This window comes from Ammodytes marinus, assembly GCF_949987685.1.
Source record: "Ammodytes marinus genome assembly, chromosome: 14".
Lineage (NCBI taxonomy): Eukaryota > Metazoa > Chordata > Actinopteri > Uranoscopiformes > Ammodytidae > Ammodytes > Ammodytes marinus.
The window spans coordinates 18,899,726-18,919,878 of record NC_137218.1 but is presented as its reverse complement, the minus strand read 5'-3'; the positions used below and the strand labels follow the sequence as shown (position 1 = coordinate 18,919,878).

Here is a 20,153-nt window from a genome sequence, read left to right as displayed (position 1 = left end):
AGGGATGCAGCTGATGTTTTTTTTAGGTTTAATTTATTGCTCTATTTAAACATGAAAATATTCATTTAAAAATAAAAAAATAAAATGTCATCACTATGCATATTAATTTGTATAATTGTGGACATAACTTCCAAATACAGTATGTACTGTTCGTCGACACAATATCAGCGTTGTATCAGGTCCACACCGTTTTAAGGTTTTTGCCAGGCTGTTTAATAAATTAAAACTGTTGATTTTATTGTGTCCAACTCAGGCGAAGCTGAGAGACAATGTATACACCCCATTTGAAATTGTTTACACCGTGTTGTGGTCCGTAAATGTCCATGTAGTGCAATAATTTTGATTCTGAGCAAATATTTCATAGAAGCACATTTGGCAGCATGCACAGCTACCAGGCTCTGTGCAGAGTTCTGCCCCACTGCTCGTTGCTGAACCTTCAAGTCATTGCACACATTTTATATGGGAATTCAGCTTTGATTTGACCACTCCAGGACATCCACCTTTTTATTTGCAAGCCACTTGACAGCGTTGGCCTTGTGCTTTGGGTCGTTGTCTTGTGGGACTATGATTGTTCAACCCATTTTCTGTCTTTTACTCTCCAAAATCACTGTAAACGGCTAAATCCATCCACCCTCCCTTTAATTTTGATGTTACCCAAGTCCCACGACAGAATGACGTTGCCACTGATATAGCCACACTGCTAACATAGCTATAAAAAAGAGCCAAATACATAATGTATCTTCCTGAAATGTTGCATGAGTTTTATAACAGAGACTCGCCGCAGCATCATCTCATGAAGGCAAAGTGCACACGGCTTTAAATGATCTGTGTGTTATGACATCTAAGTGTTTCATATTTATATCCACATTACAATCTGCATTGTTGTGCAATTCGTCTCAGTTGACCAACCCCAGAGAAAGCAGAGGGCATGTAGGGACTGGAGCCTGAGTAGGTGTTTCTCCTCGGGCAGTGTGGTTGGATGTTGGCTGGATTCCCTTCTTCGCTACAGATTACAGCTTTGTAAAAGCACAAATTTTCTTCCAGTGGGCTAACCCCTAACAAATACTCATTATACGGCAAAACTGTTTGGATTAGCCCTAATCTGAGAAATACAACTGGATTCAGCTCGCACGCTAAAACAACATGACAGAAGGAAATCTACTGCAGCCGTACACAGACATAGGCCCGTGGCTATTGGAGTCTTGTATGGAAGAAGACACTTGAATATTTCACTGCACCGCGGTTTAAAGCGCTTGCGAACACACCACCTACACATGCTTTGCATATACAGCAAAAACATCATCCGAGGACGACGATTAAAAGAGACAGAGCAATACAACACAGTCAATTTAAAAAGGCTGTAAAGCTGCAGGAGATACTGGATCATAGATTCACGTCGAAAATACATCAAGAAAATGCAAAAGGTTTAAGAGTAAAGTGGAAAATGTTATGACTGTGTGCACAGTACAATAGTAAAGTGCTCCTTTTAATTTTTTATGGGTTCCAATTAATTATAAAACACAACTCTTAACCTTTTCACATTCATATCAACTCAAACCATCTGTTCTCAGTGCTCGGTATTTCAAAATAACATGACACAAATGTCTTCGACTGAACAAATACAAGTATCAAAACTGCATAATTAACCAATGAGCTTCGAATTGTTTCTGGCTTCAAGTACATTTCCAACAATGAAACACATGAAGTGATTTTTCTCCTTTCGCAGTCAACCGCCGAGGTTCATACAACTTTACCGAATTCCATGAAAGCGGCTCCTCCATAAATTATTCACAGCCCTGATGGCATTTTCGGTTTTTCTTTAGCAGTACACTGTGTAGTTCACGGCATGTTATCCTTGGATAATCTCAGGTAACATTTAGTGAATCACGTTCCTCGCTGAAGGACGTTGTGTAAGACAGAAACAAAGTGCTGCAGCAACCACTGTAGCTTGTCAGTTGTGATCACCTTCGCTCCATTACAGTGCTGACTTGTAAGCACATTCTGATGCACAGGATAAAAGACTAACTGCACATCTCAATTGGCCTTCCCTCGAACCTATAGTTACTGCTAATCTGCCATTTTGCAACAATACAACTAGCTAGGGCTGCAGCTTTATTAAACTTTACTCACTTGAGCGACAGCTCCAATTTACTTGTATTTTTTTTCGGTGAAAGTATTAGTTTTGAACAAAATGGCCCCACATGCAACTAAGATTAGTCTTTAGTTAGATCAAAATGAATCCAAAGAGATCCAGAAATCTCTTATGTATTTTTTAAGCTTTCCCAATGAGAACACCATGACAACGCTGAGGATGAGTACTTGTCAAACTTGGGGCAGGTCATCCAAACTGACAGGACCCTGGTTCCAGTAGCAGGAAGTCAGATATTTACATCAGTGCATCGTGATAAAAGGACACGCTTTCGGGCGAGTGTCTCATTCTGCTCGAGGGCTCCTAAATCCAGAAAATCTGTGTAAAGCTTTTGAATGATGAACAAACCCACAAGATGTCCGAATGTCCAAAACATTTCCAAAAATATTTAAGCATGAGTGTTGTTGTTTGGATAATTGAATGTACGCGTGCACAGTGTAGCTTTAAAGCCAAGAAAGGATGTTGATGTTGATGCTGCAGCATGACTGACGGTTTGATAATCATTTATTCTATGCAAACACATGTATTACTCTGGCCAGAGAGTGTGGATTAAGAGAGAAACTATCATGCAGAAAGCGTTCCCTCAGGCCAAACAGTTGGACAACCTTGTCTCTGGTGCCCATGCATCATTCATGGCTTGTCGGTTTAAATGAGTTCGCTCAGTTATTGCAGATCCAAGGATGTTCAATATTGTTTGGTTACGTTACAGCATGATTGCTTTGCTACCGTCACTACAAAAAAAAAAGCATGTCTGATTTGAAATTTACATTCCGACATTACAAAATGTTCAAAAGCTGTCAAGCTTTCATGATCCGACCAGTGGAAACCTACTCTGATGAATTCATTTCCCTCTTCCAGAAACCTCAACACATTTTGCCTGTGTGAGAGTTATACAATTCGTCAATACTTGAAGGAATAGTTAGTCATTTTGTGAAAAATGTAGCCTATGTATATTTGCTTTGAATTTCAACTAGCTATATTGGCATGATCATAGCAGAGTTTTGCTTTCTTGCCTATAGTTGGAGAAGATGATAAATAGGACTTTCATGTCTGTTAAGTAAATATGAAGCTATCACCAGCAGCCATTCAGATCATTTAGGCATAAGGACTGGAAACAGGGGGCAGCCTGGCTCTGTCCAAAGGTAATATGCTACCAGAACCTGTGATACTTATTAACTGACATATTAAGTTGTTTCTGGTTGCCAGGCAACCTCATATAGATGATAAGAAACCATTGCAGCCAGCCAAAAATAATAATAAAACACGAATAATCCCCCAAATTACAGTAAACCAAAACCTGGACTTCTTACATTGATTTTTACAAATTAAACAGAATGCAACATGTTTATAAATGTGCTTTGAAGGTGCTGGTAGAAGATTGTGTTGCCTTTTTGACAGAGCTAGACTAGCTGTTTCCTTTGTGCTCACTGTAGCTTCATATTAAGCACACAGACGTGAGAGTGGTATCAATCTTCTTATATAACTCGCTGCAATAAAGCAAATGAGCATGCCCAATTCATGATCTATTCATTTAAATAATCAATTGAATACAACACCACCAAACACAGCTGACTATGAACAAGTTTCACGGCAAGCAAAGCTGATCTTTTCTCTTCTCCAACACAACTCTCCTGCTTTACTGCCTTTACTCTTACAAGTCATAAAATAATCATGGGATTGTTTTAGCTTAAAACCATCAATGTTGTTCATATGTTAAATTTGCATACAAGCATGGGCAAAATGTCCATATTTGGTCACAGCTTATGAGACCAAGTGTTCACCGCTGTCCAAACAAAAAAAGAAAAAGAAAAGAAGAAAAAGTAAAAGAAGAAGAGGAGGGAAAAGAGGAGGTGGAGATCTGGCTCCATAAACTGGTCTGTGTTGCATTAGTGGCTGTCCATTGCCTACACACTGGAGTGCTCTAACATTAGCCTCTGTCTGAGCGGCATCACACCGGTTGAGTCATAGCAGAGGAGGAGGGATAGGTAGCTATAATAATCGCCCAAATGAGAAGCACAGTCATATTTACTTTTGATCAGAGTTCACCTCTGAGACAATCCTGGACGCGGAAGCTCCATCCTGCTGACGCTTTAGACAAGAGAATCAAAGCGGAAAAGGCTTTGGAATGCATGATGTGGTTTTTTTTTTTTAAAACATGGCATAGGAACTGTGCACTTGTAAATCCTCAGGAAATTCAGATTTCAGTAACATAAGCATTTTACACACATGTAGCTACAGGTAAATTAGGCTGTGTTCCAATGCCCGTACTTTCTGCTATTTACAGTAGTATGGTAGAAAAAAGGATTTTTAGTGTGTTCTTCAGACGATTCTGACCCACAAAACAGTACGCTTCTTAAGTGACTTCCCATTGACGGAGCCTCCATATGAAAACAACGGGGGGTGCAACAGATATATAAGCAAGAGGCAAGATCAAGGCGCAATGTTGTGATGAAATAAATAGGTAAAAGTATGTCCTAATTGTATGCCTACTGCATACTAACTAGATTATTTGTTATGGTAAAATGAAGTATGAAAGAGTATGCGATTTGGAACACAGGGTTAGTGTGAATGGGTTTAATACTGAACACGGATGCTTCATTATAAATGCTTCGGAAATAAAGATATAAAGAAATCTCTTTCCGCACTCTGCCCTGTAACCACATCCAAAAAACAATAATCCCCCCTAGTGATTCTGCAGCCGGTCCATTGTGCACACAGTCTCCTCTGTCACTTCCTGCCCTGACCTCGGCCTTAATGGACATAACATTACAATTTCTGCATTTATGCACACAATCTGTCCTGGCCTGGGGCAAAGTGTCACATCAATACCTCACGCAGCTCCACACTAGCCGGGCCACAAATTGGTGAGATAATAAACAAAACAACACACGCGGTGAAGTTGTCGTTGTCGAAAGCGATTGGATCAAGCTACAACGACCTGAAACGGTTTGCTCCGATGTATCACTAGGCTGTTTGACGCTTTGTTTTTGTTTCTCGACTTTTAAGAGCTGCAGGGCAAGTGTCAAACTGAAGAGTCAGCTAGTGTCTGGCCAGGGGAATTTGGAGAACGGCCATGTACAGTAAAAGTGAAGAGGGACTCAGATAGAAAATGAATGCTTGGTGAGAATTGATTTTTCCATTCAGGAGAACACAACTGGAGCCACACAAACACACACAAACACACACACACACACACACACACACACACACACACACACACACACACACACACACACACACACACATACATACACACACACAATTGCTGGACTGTAACCTTCAACCTATTGATCAGCACTGCCAATAACATAGTCATTTGCCATCAAGGATTTGTAACGATCATTATACAGTATACTGACCCAGCTGGAGGATAGCAGTGTTGTCTTGCTTTAAACCATTCACACTCCATACAACAAACGCAACCAATGAGCTCTGAGAACTAATTCATTCATTGCGTTCACAAGACTATCTATTGTATCAATTCATTTGTTACATAAAAAGAGGGGACATTTTTAGATTGATCCAAAAGGTTGCAAGCGTTTAAAAAGCAAAACAAATTATCAATGTCAGCTGTGACGAAAGCAAAGCAACGACTAACCTGTAACTATTGGCAGCATAGCAACGTGTCAAAACCCAATCATCACATTAAATGTGCCACATCAACACCTGCCAGGCAAGCAAGGCATTATGCAATCCGACGACTGCTAAAAATAAGAATGGTGGAGTTTGGTGCATTTTCAAGTGGTGCCTTAAGTCACAAGCTGGCCTGGCTGGTCGGCATAATGAGTTGCTCACTGGGCTTCTTTTTTTCAAACTGGGAAGCGTCTACAGTAGCTCAGCTGGCATCAGCCTGTCTGGCTAAAACGAATCCTCCTGATTATTATGTTGTTTTTTTCTTCTCTCTCTAACCTTTGCAGAGAAGAACCATGAGCGTCGTTCTAAAGCGACGTGATTTGAAAATATACAGCAATTGCTTCTGTGATTCAGCAGGCCTCCATTTTTCCTGGTGAACTCCTCAGAAACTCTAACTCTACATATTTGTAGACCCTTGCTAAAAAAAAACTTGGAAGATGAGATGACATAAAAAAAATGGCATTAGAAGCATAACCCTGCAGGATAAATATGATATGATTCAAAACATATATTGATATCCTGTATGATGAAATGATTTGAGTATGGCCAAAAGACAACCCCGGGATGGAAAATTGCTCATTCAAACCGTCAGCACATTTTTGGGTGGATGAGTTATTTAAGGTAATGGATTGCTTTTGACCTCCTGGAAATGAAAAAAAAAAGTAGGAGAGCCTGTGCTTTCTCCCTGATCCAGACTAGCCAAGCATGTCATATTCATCTCTTCCTCAGTGACAACTGCTCAAGTGCCCTTGAGCCAAGCAGTGACCCCACAGCCACTCCAGTGCAATCACTCAGTCACTGTGGTCAAACTGGGCAGCGTCAAGGTGTGAGAGTGTAAATCTGTGTGTGTGTGTGTGTGTGTGTGTGTGTGTGTGTGTGTGTGTGTGTGTGTGTGTGTGTGTGTGTGTGTGTGTGTGTGTGTGTGTGTGTGTGTGTGTGTGTGTGTGTGTGTGTGTGGGTGTGTGGGTGTGTGGGTGTCAAGGCCGGCTGCCTCTTCCCTGCCTCACTCACAGACCACCTCAACAAGCATTGGCATTCCTATCATATCCAAAGCCCTACGGTAGATCTATACAGTACATGTGTGTTACATTTTTCCCCTTTTATTTTGTTTCTCAACTCATTAGGCTGCACAGCCAAACTCGTATACGGCTCTCTGACAGAGTTTGAAGAGCTTGAGCAGATCCTCAAGCGTGAAATGTGGAGTGTGGCTGGTGGGGAGAAGGAGGCTAACAAATGAATTCTCCAGACAGAACTCGGTGGCCTACATGGCAGTAAGAGCCACTGGTAGAGCAATTACCAAGCCACATCACACTCCACACAGCCCTTCCAATCAAATCCATCACGTTTGTAGAGATGAGTACTTGGTTGACATGCATGTTATTTATACATCCAAAGGGTGGTCAGATGAATTGACACCGCTGTGCTGCTGGTTTAATCCTAATGTGGTGCTTTAAAGCTTTGTCGAAGGGAATGACAGTATAGTCAGATTTGGATCTAAGTACATGACCAAAATGCGTAAGAGCCTGAAGATTGATACTAATCGGTATTATATCTATTATTTAACACAAGCCTTATTATCAAAGTGCAGATGTGAAGATTACTTTGGGGACATTTTAGCTTTTTGTTTGACAGTAGAGTGAACATTTTTTTAAATGTACGGTGGCCCTGAAGTGTAAAACACAACAGCAATTCACAAAACAACACAGCAAATTGCCAGAACATAACATCAATTCACCACAGCACAACAGCATTGGTAAGACTGTGGGTGAAACTAAGAAAGTAGATGCTGATGGAGAAACTATGAAAGGTAACTTCAGAATTGTACAAGAGAGACAGGACATCCAAGCAGGGCGAGGATCAGTGACTAATACGTAATTACCCTTTCAGTTTCAGTCTCACCAATACAGTTGTGTTGTGGCCAGTTGCTGTCGAGTTGTGTGAATTGCTGTCGTATTTTGCACTTCAGGGCCACCGTCATTACAAGATCAAATGCAAGAATTTGTACAATGCCACCACTTTTAACCAGTGGCCAACAACACCATAACACACTTTGTGACTTCAAACCATCAACTCAATCTTTTTGGTGTCACAGCCGGAACATTACAACAACCGGGATGGCAATGTTTGTTTACAACCACACTGTCATCAGTCAGTGCACACTCATCAGCTTCTCTGGAATTACTGAATTACTCCCTTTACAAAACCACTGTTTTCAGCCAATTACAGGCCTTGATGCTCCACCATCCACCTGGGAAATTTTGGACCGAGGTGTTTCTCCATGAGGCCAGACACTTGCCAGGTGTCCAATCAATTTCATCCAAACACCAATTTCAGCTAATAAACATCTGTGTAATTTTTTTTTTTTTTTTATTCGATAAGTCTGCCAATGAGACAAATACAGCTAGGCCTACGTGTGTGTGCGTGTGTGTGTGTGTGTGTGTGTGTGTGTGTGTGTGTGTGTGTGTGTGTGTGTGTGTGTGTGTGTGTGTGTGTGTGTGTGTGTGTGTGTGTGTGTGTGTGTGTAGACGACCTGTATCACTACTTCTGGATACAATTTGGAAATAGGCTGTAATTACGTCACGAAATCTTATAAAGCAGTATATGCATTGTATCACTCAGAGCCTTTTCTAGGGCTTTGTGTATAACTACTCACAGGCGTGTGTGACAGAGAAACTGTTGGAGGACTCCAGGTTGTCAACATTGTAATTGAGGTTGAAGGGTTTCTCCGTCGCATTCTGGTTGGTGTTATACAGCTGGACAGCGAACCTGAAGGCGCTGTGCTCCTGCACCGTGGAGCGCATGAACAGCCCACCTACAGGAGACAAAATGTCACATGGAACAGTTCTCAGATCAGTTCTTTCCGGGCGCACACGAAGAATGCGCTCTTTATTCCCGCGATCGGGATAATACTTAAGCGGGGAAGGCAGTGCCTTAGCCTACAATTACGCATTATTGCAGATGATTAGAGGAGTTCATTTTAAGAAGGCGGGCCAGATTATTCATGTAGCCTACCACTCACTAAATAAAATCACTGCGGAAACTCGCCATTAGACTGTTTGGATCAACTCAATTTTTATTTTTATTTTTTACCAAACCGCCTACACAGACGAGCAGGATCCCGCCACCTCCTGGCTTTATGAGAAGTGAACTTGGTCATGAATTATGCAAATAAGCAAATCGGTGCGACTTGCAGAGCCGTGTTCTATTTAAGACAATGCAAAAGAATACACGTAGGCACGTGTAGTCAAGAGAGGCTGTAATAACACTGTCAACTTACCGATGTTGATCTGATTTGGAAACCCGGCCAGCGAGTCCCCCCAAAAATACATCAATACAAAGACTGTCGCTATTGAACGATGCCACATTTTTCCCCGAGAAGTGAAGTGAAATCAACTCCTGGTCTGGATGTGACAGAGGGAGAGCAGGGAGAACCATGTAGGTACACGGGCTTGGACGCAAAAGAAATCCACAAGATGCGGCGGGTCTATCTCTCTGTCTGTCTCTCTCTCTCTCTGTGTCTCTCTCTCTCTCTCTCTCTCTCTCTCTCTCTCTCTCTCTCTCTCTCTCTCTCTCTCTCTCTCTCACACACTCACTGTGTGCACCCACGTTGAATGTGTGCCAGCGCAACTGCAGCGCCAGACCTCTGCTGCTGCTGCTGCTGCTGCTGCTGCTGGAAACCTAAAGCCAGTGTTTTATCTTAAAGATGGTGGTGGTGGTGGAGGAGGAGAGGAAAAGCGGATCTCCTTATAGCCTACTGTAGAATACGGCCACTGAAATGGGCCAGAGAGAGAGAGAGAGAGAGAGAGAGAGAGAGAGAGAGGACAGAGGGCAGGGAGGGAGGGGGCGTTTATCAAACTTGGTCGGACGTTGAATTATAATCAGAGCAGCCGCCCGTCTTCCTCAAAACGTCACTGCAGAGTTGTGTGTGAGCGGTGTAAAGCCTCTGATGGGTTTGGTGTGTGGTGCAAAGGCAGAACAGCACACACCACCATCACCAGTCAGTGTGGACCAATAGTATAATGCTGACTGAGAATGTGTGTCTGTAGCTCACTGTGTGTGTATATAGGCCACGTATCTATCTATCTATCTATCTATCTATCTATCTATCTATCTATCTATCTATCTATCTATCTATCTATCTATCTATCTATCTATCTATCTATCTATCTATCTATCTATCTATCTATCTATCTATCTATCTATCTATCTATCTATCTATCTATCTATCTATCTATCTATCTATCCTTTTTCTCAAGGATAGATATGGCCCCCCCCTCTCTCTCTCTGTTGTTGGATGGATGTGGCAGCTCACACACTGATTTATCACTTGTTAATCACCAGTTGCAAAGTGGCCTAACTAATACAAAATATGAACCCTCCTGATTGACTTGTTTGTGTAAATAATTTCAATTTCAACATCCTAATTTTTGTGGGCAACACAAAACAGCTGATGCAGCCTAACAAAAGTGCGGGCTGACATTACTGTGGTAATGGGTTGAGTATGGGGTCGGAGTTCCCAATTACAGTTTTTCTCAGTCGCTTTGGTGCTTTTCTCACATCACTATTAACATTTGCACAGCAGTTAGTGCATTTCTCAAAACAATTAGTGCAAACTGCAAAACCTAGTGGATAACCTGCAAAAGTACGTCACTTGCTCAAAATGGATAGTCTATTCCTCAAAAGCAAGTATTCATGTCAATGAAACTGCCAGTGTCATCAAAATGAGAAGTCTTGACACCATCGTTTATGAACAAGATAGTCAAATGGCTTTGTCATGTTTTCATTATGACAGTTTATTCTCTCAGTGTTTTCCAATGCAAAAAAAAGGTCAGAACTCGGTGACACTACCTGAAAATGCTCAAGACAGCACTATACACTACTTGTACAGCCATTTGAAAACTACAGTAAAGTTACACATTGCTGTAGTTAGGGGAGTAAGTGAGTACAAGACACTGAATACGTATGTTTCAAATTTTTACTGTATATGCTCTTTGCAATTCTACAGCATTGTGCAAAAGAAAAATACACTTCAGTCACTTATTTAGAACAAACATAAAAAAACACCCTTTTGGTAGAGCTGTGCACAAATGTGAACAATATAACAGGACATATTGTAACTGAACATATATAGGTAAATCATTCTGGCACATCCAGACGTTCCTGTCTGTCTGGCCACATATTTTCATCTACATCACAACAGATATTATCCCTTGCAATGCAGCGAGAACATTCATTGGTTACAACTAATACTTCACACACCTCCTCATGAGTGAAAGCTGAAGTCCACCTGAGAGCAATTGTTCAATTTAGGAGACATTTCCAGGAGAAAATTATAGAGAAAGGTATACAATTTGCTTGACAGAATTTGATAGCTAGTTCAACAATTTTGTATGTAATGACTCAAGCAATGAAATGAAGACTATTAGTTTTATTGGGAACGACTATTCAGCATCCATAAGTATAGTTAATTTTGACTGACATGACATAAGCAAATGACAATGTTATAAAACAGCAGATAATTGTATGAAAGCAACTGATACGTGTCCAAAAGCATTTGCAATTTGAAATTGCTACTATGATGTGCTCAAATGACTAAATGTTGCGGAGGTTGAACTAATAGTTATGAGAATTTTCATTCTGATCTGAGAAAAGCACCAAAGCAACTGAGAAAAACTGTAAATAGTGGGGGCGGGACCTGATAAGCCTTTGGCTTCTCCTGCCACCCTTCGGACGATAACACAAAGTAATATGTGTGAATATGCAAAGAGAAAATTGTTTATTGTGTGTAATTGTCCGGAATAATAATAAATAAATAAATATTTTTTTTTGTAATCATAAAAGCATTGCATTAGCCAGCAAAATCACACAATTACAAAATATTATTCATGAAGTTATCATTATTAACTACAATTGTGTTTTTTAAAGCTGTCTCCATCTGAGGTGGACAGCATAGAGGCAGCGATGGAGGGATCTGTGCAGGCAGCTGTTTGAGTTTGTAGAGACTCCAATTGTTAACGCGGTCCGTCCAATTAATGCATTTCCAACATGACAAGGGAGTTGTGCTCTGCCTGGCAATTATAAGAGAGGAATGGGAATTTACCAACAACATCACTGTTTCACCAAAGCAGCATACAGTCACCTCTGTTACATAATGAGGTGATTGGCAGGCCATCTCTGGCCTTAAAACTCAACGATGCGAGCAAGCTTGCAGCTACCCTCAAACATGCTCCAGTAATGAAGCAAGCTGGACACAATTTGAGCGAAGCAGCCCCCGCTTGATTAGGTGTAAACTCCACAAACGTTCTCACTGCTTAATGCTGCAGCTCTATTTACTTGTCTTAATCAATAGTCTGTAACGTCAGCAGGTTGTGCTAAATGCAGCACATTAAATCACAGTTTACAGGTGATATATTGTGATTTTAATCCAGCTGTGGTATTAAAGCTATAGTGCGTAACTTCTGTCGCCACCAAGAGGAATTCTGAGTAATTACATCAACACTGTCGGCGCCATTACATGAGGTAAGCCTTTGGTGATCGCACATAGATTTTATTGCATTTGCTGAACGTCCAGGTTTTTTCTGAGCAGTAGAATCAACTGCTGAAACATTTTTGGGGCGCTTCTTGGGATATTACTGAGCTCCTGCTCCTGCAGTGTCGGGGGTGACACCAGTTTGTAAACGCCAGCCTAGGCGTGAGCAACTCTGTGTCAACTCGTTTGGCGATGGCTTGATTGAAAGTAAAGAAAGAAAGACAACTCTTCTGCCTGAAGTTCATTCTGTTTAATCATTTATCAGTTTGACGACGTTAAAGGTAAATCGCTTTATTCACTTCAGTATTCCTAACTCACCGTGTACGACTCAAACATTCATACACTATATCAATTATGCTCGCAAAGTGTGATTTGTCAAAATAGGGGTGGATGTGTGCGTATAATATTAATATACGTACAGTATGTGTGTATGTGCCGGTGTGCTGGGAATCATTACACTTTCCTTGTTAGACTGCTGCAGAACCAGCACAGCAGGCTACACACAGTCTGTGCTTATTGATCTGGGCGTGATTTAATGCACGGCATACAGCTCTAATCTCTCACAGGACACAGCCAGCCGAACAACTGCACTATAATTAAGTTCAATTTCATGAACGGGAAATAATGTCTGGGCGGTATGACCTTTGCAAAGACATACACCGCTGTTAGCATGTCATTTGTAGATTTAAGATCCACTTGAAAAAGTATCCAATTACCATTGGTTCAATTGGACACACATTCAGATTCATCATTCAGTTTCCATTAAATTCTTGCAAAACGTGTTTATACAACTGTATATGTTCAACTGGTAAATGTAGATAAGTAGAGTGCAGCAAAGAATTACACTTCACTAAATTCTCCATGCTGTTGAACCAGAATAAGGGACTGTGTGACAATGTTTGGTGTGGTGAGGGGGTACTATTCAGGAAGGTGCACCCTTTATGAGCCATGGATCTGTTGTAGTATTTAAACGCTGAAAATGAAGACGAGAAAATAACAATGAAGTGGTGAGTGGGCCCCCCCAAGCTTTACCGAAAAAGTCAGACCATCAGTAAAAAGAAAAATGACAATAACCTCTCCATTCTTACCCTCTGGCTGCTTCTGATTAGTTTCCTACAGTTCCTAATAGGCACGGGACGATAATAAAAAATTCACGTCACGATTATTCTGGCCAAAGTAATCGCGATTCAGGATATTATCCTGATAATCATCAAAATGTTCTCAAAACTCGGAAACATGTAAACAAAGGGGGCCCAACGTAGCTAGCAAAATGCCCATTTACAGAGCCTACGCTGTGTGTTATCATTTTCTTTAATCCTTCAACTATGGTTACGGCTTTACGATGATTTAGAAATGACTGGAAAGATGCTGCTCCCTATTCAGGCAATTCATAATAAATCAGGAAATCGATATTGGACTGTATGAGCAAGACAGCTTTTTAAAGTACTTGCTGAAAATAGTCATGATGTTCACCGGGATCGACATATCGTTAAGGTTTTTTTTCATGGTTGGCATAAAACCTTAAGATGATATATGGGCCACACTTATTATTTTTACGTCTCTGCCTTTTGGTTGGATTGACGCCGGTGCAAGTAATGTCAGTGTGACTTTGCATCCTCTGCAACTGCATGCTTATTCTCTGGTTTCAATAAAAGTAGGAGACTTTCATGATAACATAGTTTCCCTGAGTGAGAAGTCCCTGAGCAAATATCTTGACAGCACTTCAATAAGTATTAGGAGTCTTTAGGAGAGCATTCAGGTTACCGTTGCTCTGCACACCTTGGGCATGCTTCCCACTTTCCACCGTGGCAAATGAGATCTGCTCAGGGAGTCTCTCGCTTTCCGTCTGATACACAGCCTCTTTAGCAAGATTCAATTGAGTGGAAATGTCAGCAGTTCTTTTCCTGAACTTACAATGGAATTTAAGCTAAAATGGCATTTATGAAGTGTCGAGCATATGGTGGGCGCTATTAATGGCCATGGTGTTGCTCTGGCATTGCTCCAAGAGGCTAACATGATTAACCATGAAACCCCTGCTAGTTAGTGAGATACAACAGGGCAGACCATTGGCACCATTGTAATGGATTCTAGGTGGGTTTTTTAAAATAGAATAATGTGTCTACAGTGCAGTGTCAAACCAAACACAGTGATTTCAATCACTGGTCGATACTAATCTATCAAAGTCTGTGAACATAACCTTGTTTTATATATATAGCAATTGCTTGTAATAACCCACAGAATTATGCACACAAGTTGTAAGCCTGAGGGAGCAGAGTGGCCTAAATACGGGCATATCCAGTGTTACACATAGCACTGGTAGCAGAGAGCACACAGTCACTATCAGACACACCAGCCATCCACAGTAATTAAGTCATCAAAAAGGCAACTGAATGTTCACTTCCTAGCAATCATTCCTTACAATTCAATGTGAATGTTTATCAGGCAGATGCTAACAGATGCTAACAAAGAAACACTCTCAGATTCACACTGCACAGGTGTCACTGCATTTTACAATAGGCTGATGCTCTTTTAATTAGCAAAGGCCCATTCGATATAAGCTTGTTGAGCATCATTACTGAACCATTCATCTGGTATAAAGCAGTGCCAGGCATGTACAGTAATTTGTACACCTTTTGTTAAACATTATACATTAACATTAACATTATACATTTGTATACTAAATGTATAATTAAGTTTGAAATGCGCTTGTTTTTTATTATATTCGAAGTGTCTGTTTTAGTGCAGGAACCGGTGAAATTGGATGTGGAACTTTGCAGCCATGTGCGATGCTCTGCATTTCACATGTAAGATGACATTAGGGCCAAAGCCTGCCGGCACAATTGAAAAGTGCACAGCGGAAGTGCTTTGATGCGTGCGCCGCGGCCTCATTTTCCCTGGGCAGATAACGTAAATTAGGACTGGCACTCGATAATTAAAGATGAGAAATCCACTGGTAAACAATGTCTTCAAAACCATTTGGCGAAGGGTTCAAGAGGGTAGCGAAAACAATCTAATAGAGCGAGATAACGATTTGCTCTCGGATCAGACTGCGGCAGAGTTTGCTTTAATATACCACAACTTTCATTCAGCCAATATCACACACACACACACACGCACACACACACACACACACACACACACACACACACACACACACACACACACACACGCACGCACACACACCAGACCAGAGGGAATTAGTGTGAAGTGCATTAACTGAGATTAATAAGCCATATGCTATAACCGGAAACACGGGTGGTATGCAACATGCCTGTCTGCCTGGCAAAGGGCCTCCCAAGAGAGGTTTTACGTGGAAATAAACGATTAAAAAAAAATGCCCGTAAAAATCTAGAGATGAAATGATGATACTGTACTTTGTGTTGCAGGTCCCAAAGCCAAGGCTGCAATAAGTGGTGTGAAGCTCGGGAGAAAGGTCAGAATGATGAATCGAGCGTTGCTGAGTCCTATAAAACTCACACACAATAAAACCTATCATGTTCCATTCTCCTGAGGCTTCCTGTATTTACAGCGGTGTGACATGTTTCAGCAGTAAGTGCTCTGAGCCACTCATATCTGCATTTCCATATCACACAACACAGGCCGTGGCTTTATAGCTCTTCACTTAGATAGTGTCTTCTTCTTTGACTTCATCATAGAAATCCTACTCAGATGTCTCCTATACCATGGCTCTGGTTTTAGCTGACAGCTCTGAGTAACAACAGTGAAGGAAGTCTTTGTGTCACTACAGAAACTTTTGGAAGATGGAAACTCAGAATATAATCAATGTGCAAATGATTATAATCTCCGATTTTCACACTTTTTCTATTTTCAGTTCTCTACAACATCTCAGCTCACAACCTTTCTTGTTACAGCAAGTAGACGTCACTTATTAAATGTGGGGGGTTGTATAACCTTTGAGAAGGGTCACACGTCACAATATTTGGAATCTTTTCACATGTAAACAAAACTATTTCCTTTATTTAATTTATTTTTCCATATTCCATCAGTTTAGAATTTACGACATTGGCGAGGGTTGTATATGTAATAATGCAATATTGGTTAGAAGGAGACGAATTGTATGTGTCTTCTTATATCATTAATTGTTCATATGTATCACTGCATATCTAAGAGTTGCTCTATTTGCCCAAACTTCCATGATTACAAATATTGTGAAGATGCTACGGCCATGCTATCGGCTCTGTGAGGCTGTAGGTATGCATAGTTGCACTCTTAGCTAAATACTCACATCAGTGTGTATAGCTCACAATGACAATGCTAGAAAGTTGATATTAAGCAGGTATAATGTCTATCATGTTCACCATCTTGGTTGAACGTCTCTTCATACTAACTTTCTTTTAAGGACTAAACACAAAGAACAGCTGGACAAATTCAAAAGTTGACATGATGGAGCTAGATTGAAAGTGAATTCATCCTGAGGGAGGAATGAATGTGTGTACCAAATGTCATGGCAATTCATCCAAAAAAGTTGCTGAGGCTCTTTCACTCAAAGCCTCAAACACTGAGGCCACATGAGAGGAAATGCCAGGGGACAACTTCCAGACCGATCGACAGACCAACATGGCCACCAATAGAGCCATGCAGCAAGCATAAAGAAAGACACTTTTTTGATAAACGCCCTTAATGGATTCACCCTTCCAATGAAAACATTCAGAACGCTTACATTTTGGGCCATTTATTCAGTTCATGACCGTTTTAGTCCTGCAGCAAACAGTTGATTTAGTGAATGGAACACATTTTTGGCCCAGTGGTGTAAGTATTCACACAGGCAGCATCATTCACTAAATACTGGACACACAGTGTTGATCTCAGTGTTTATGGGCCTAATGGAGAAACTAAAGTGTGTGTATGCCATCTGGCCAATTTACTGCATAGATGATTACTAAGCTGTGTGCACTATTGCTCAGTGATATTGTACTGAGTTAAGTAAAGGATGTGCATGTGCCTTCAGAAAGTATTAAACTCACTTTGCTGCAGCCTATATTCAAACTGTGAATCAGAATAAATAAATAAATAAATAAATAAATAAATAAATAAATAAATAAATAAATAAATACATAAATAAATAAATAAATACACTGCACATTAAGGAGAATACAGGTTAGAATCCTGCCATGGAAGGACCTATAGGCAATTAAAAGGGTTTTAAAATCATCTCAAACGTGCTGAGAGACCGTGTTAAGAGGCTTTAACCGAACAAATTTGAGTCAAGAGGCTTTGCTCAAAACCTGGAGGCAGAATTTTAAACAAGCTGAGAGATGATTTTGGGATGACTGTTACGTAAGTAGATAGTGCATCACAATAATATAAACAAGATGTGACAAAGGCATGAGCAAGAATGGGAAAATCCTTGAATAACCCAGCTCATGCTCCGATGTGACGTTCAGGGATGACTTGATACAAAATGAGATGGAGAGATACAGCTGAATGATGACAGTCCTTCACCACTCTTCTCCACGCACTATGCTGAAAAAATTGCTAAATGACAACTGCTAATGCACCAGGCTGATAACTGACTTTAAAAATGTTTTAATTAGGGCTTCATCCAACAGCTTTTTTCATTATCTAAAACTAAGCTGCTCATTATTTTCAAGCATTTTTTTAATGGTCTGATTAGTATCGTTTCATTGTGTTGTCTATGAAATGTTAGAAAATTGCCTGTTATTATTTCCCAAAACCAAAACTCAAAGGTATTTAGTTTACCATAATGTAATACAACCCCTCAAATTTCAGAAGCTAACAGGCAAATGTTTGTCATTTTTGCCTTAATTTTTTTTTCACAAAAACGATTTTTTCATTATCAAAAAAAAATGTAATTTCTGTTGCTCAATGACTCTAATAATGGGCTCATTATTTCAGCTCTAATTGTGACAACAGAAGCTTGCCAGCTACTCTCCTAAACTGTTGGCAAAGCAATCGCACAGAAGCTTGGAGAGCACGTCATCCTGGGTATGTTTGTGTTACAGATAGAAAATACATTCAAAGACAACACAATGTAGTAAGTGTTACGGAAATCAAAAGTTAAAACTTAATTCTACTGCATCTTCATACAACATTCAGTTCCATGTTACCTGTTATGACATACTGTATATGAACGGGTCTTAAACCATGGACCACTGAGAGAAATCTCAGCTTTTTACACCAAAAAACTTGCACATGGTAGACAATTTTGCAGTGAGATAATCTCATAAATATGTTCTTTTAGGTCGAGTGTTTGTGAAAATGAGTTCATGTGAGTTCATCTTCCACTTTTTATGTTCCGCAACATTAGCATTTTTTTGTTGAGAGAGGGGAAGCTGGAGGCAGTGTTTTCATGTAGAGGGATGAATCATAGAGGTTTGTAACTGAGAGGTATATATTGTTTGCAGAAGGCAGAATTATCTTAGCATACCATTATTTCTCTTTATTCTTGACAATATGAAAAAAAACTGTGATAATAAATAATTGAAGATAGTCTGCGCTTGTCCATTACAACACTGAGTATACAGTATAATTAAACTGTCACAAGGCCATCCACTCAAACAAAGTGTCCTTGTAAAGAAAGAACAGCAACTGAATCAAAGTGATACTTTTTGCGGACCAGATTGCTCGCAAATGGAGAAAATGATGGAATGAAAGTCTGAGAAATCAGGTAATTACAAAAGTCTTATTTGAACAGCATGTCCGTAACCAGAGGGGAGCGAAGGTGTAACAGCACAGATGAAGATTAATGGAAATTTGATTAAATGTTCCCACGTCTTCAACCGAATATCCCAAAGGCAAGGCGCTTACAGAACAAAACAAATTAGCCTGGCGGTTTTCTTTCATTCCTTGTCTCTATTTTGGCCTGATGAGATCTCAACAACAGATGCTTCTAAAGGACAGAACCAACATTAGACTTTTATGCCCTTTGGCTGACTTCCCATTGACGTTCTTTTTACTTATCAAAGTTAAACCCAGCACACACAGTCTGCAGGATATGTCATGAGATCGTTTTACCTTTAGTTTTTGCTATATCAAACATTTAAGTACAAATTTTCAGAAAAGCAATTGTGAATATGACTCCAGGAGCACTGCAGTTATTTTCCCCATTCTGCTCATACCAGTGATTCCAGTATAGAAGCTGATCCAAGTCTTAATTGCTTTCAATCTCATCCAACAGCAAAGCACCTTTGGAACCTAATGTTTACTGCCAACATTTCACAATGATAGGAACACAAAGAAGCAGGGGACCTCTGATGTTTTTTTAAATGCACATTAGATGCTCTGTGAGCTTTGCAGTATGTGTGTGCGCGGGAGCATTATGAGACAACTGAGATGGGGGACAGGGGGCACCTGAGACATTGAGGGAGAAGTGAAATAATAAAATGTGATGCTTGTTGCAACCTACACAGGTACAAACAACTTTAGATTGTATGGGACATTTACAAACTGTATAATCTGAGAAAAAAGCAATGTCTAATAACACATTTGTTGGCATTGTAATATATACAGATATATTCAAGCGTAATGACCTGCAACCGATCTTAATCCATATTTTTTTTTTATATCAGATCCAGGCCTGGACTGATGCTTTGGCAGCGGTGCATTTCCTGTGCAGCTGTAACTCTCCGCATATGTTGATTTGCTAAGCTGGCACACCCACAGTAACGTGCATATAATATAATAATAATAATAATAATAATAATAATAATAATAATAATAATAATAATAATAATAATAATAATAATAATAATAATAATAATAATAATAATAATAATAATAATAATAATAATAATAATAATAATAATAATACATTTTATTTATATAGCGCACTTTTCTCACCACTTCTTCCAAATGAGTCAA

The 20,153-nt window shown here is 40.0% G+C and overlaps 1 protein-coding gene across 1 annotated transcript in view; it reads right to left on the bottom strand.

The window, feature by feature from the left end:
- Positions 1–9,169, bottom strand: part of gria3a (glutamate receptor, ionotropic, AMPA 3a) — a 67,465-nt gene extending 58,296 nt beyond the window's left edge. The window contains exons 1-2 of the mRNA XM_080041639.1: positions 9,060–9,169; positions 8,436–8,594 (exon numbers count right to left, since the gene is read on the bottom strand). Of these exons, the coding sequence (XP_079897765.1) occupies positions 8,436–8,594; positions 9,060–9,147 (247 nt within the window). The 5' untranslated portion in view covers positions 9,148–9,169. The remainder of the gene's footprint in view (positions 1–8,435; positions 8,595–9,059) is intronic.
- Between the last annotated feature and the right edge of the window lie 10,984 nt (positions 9,170–20,153).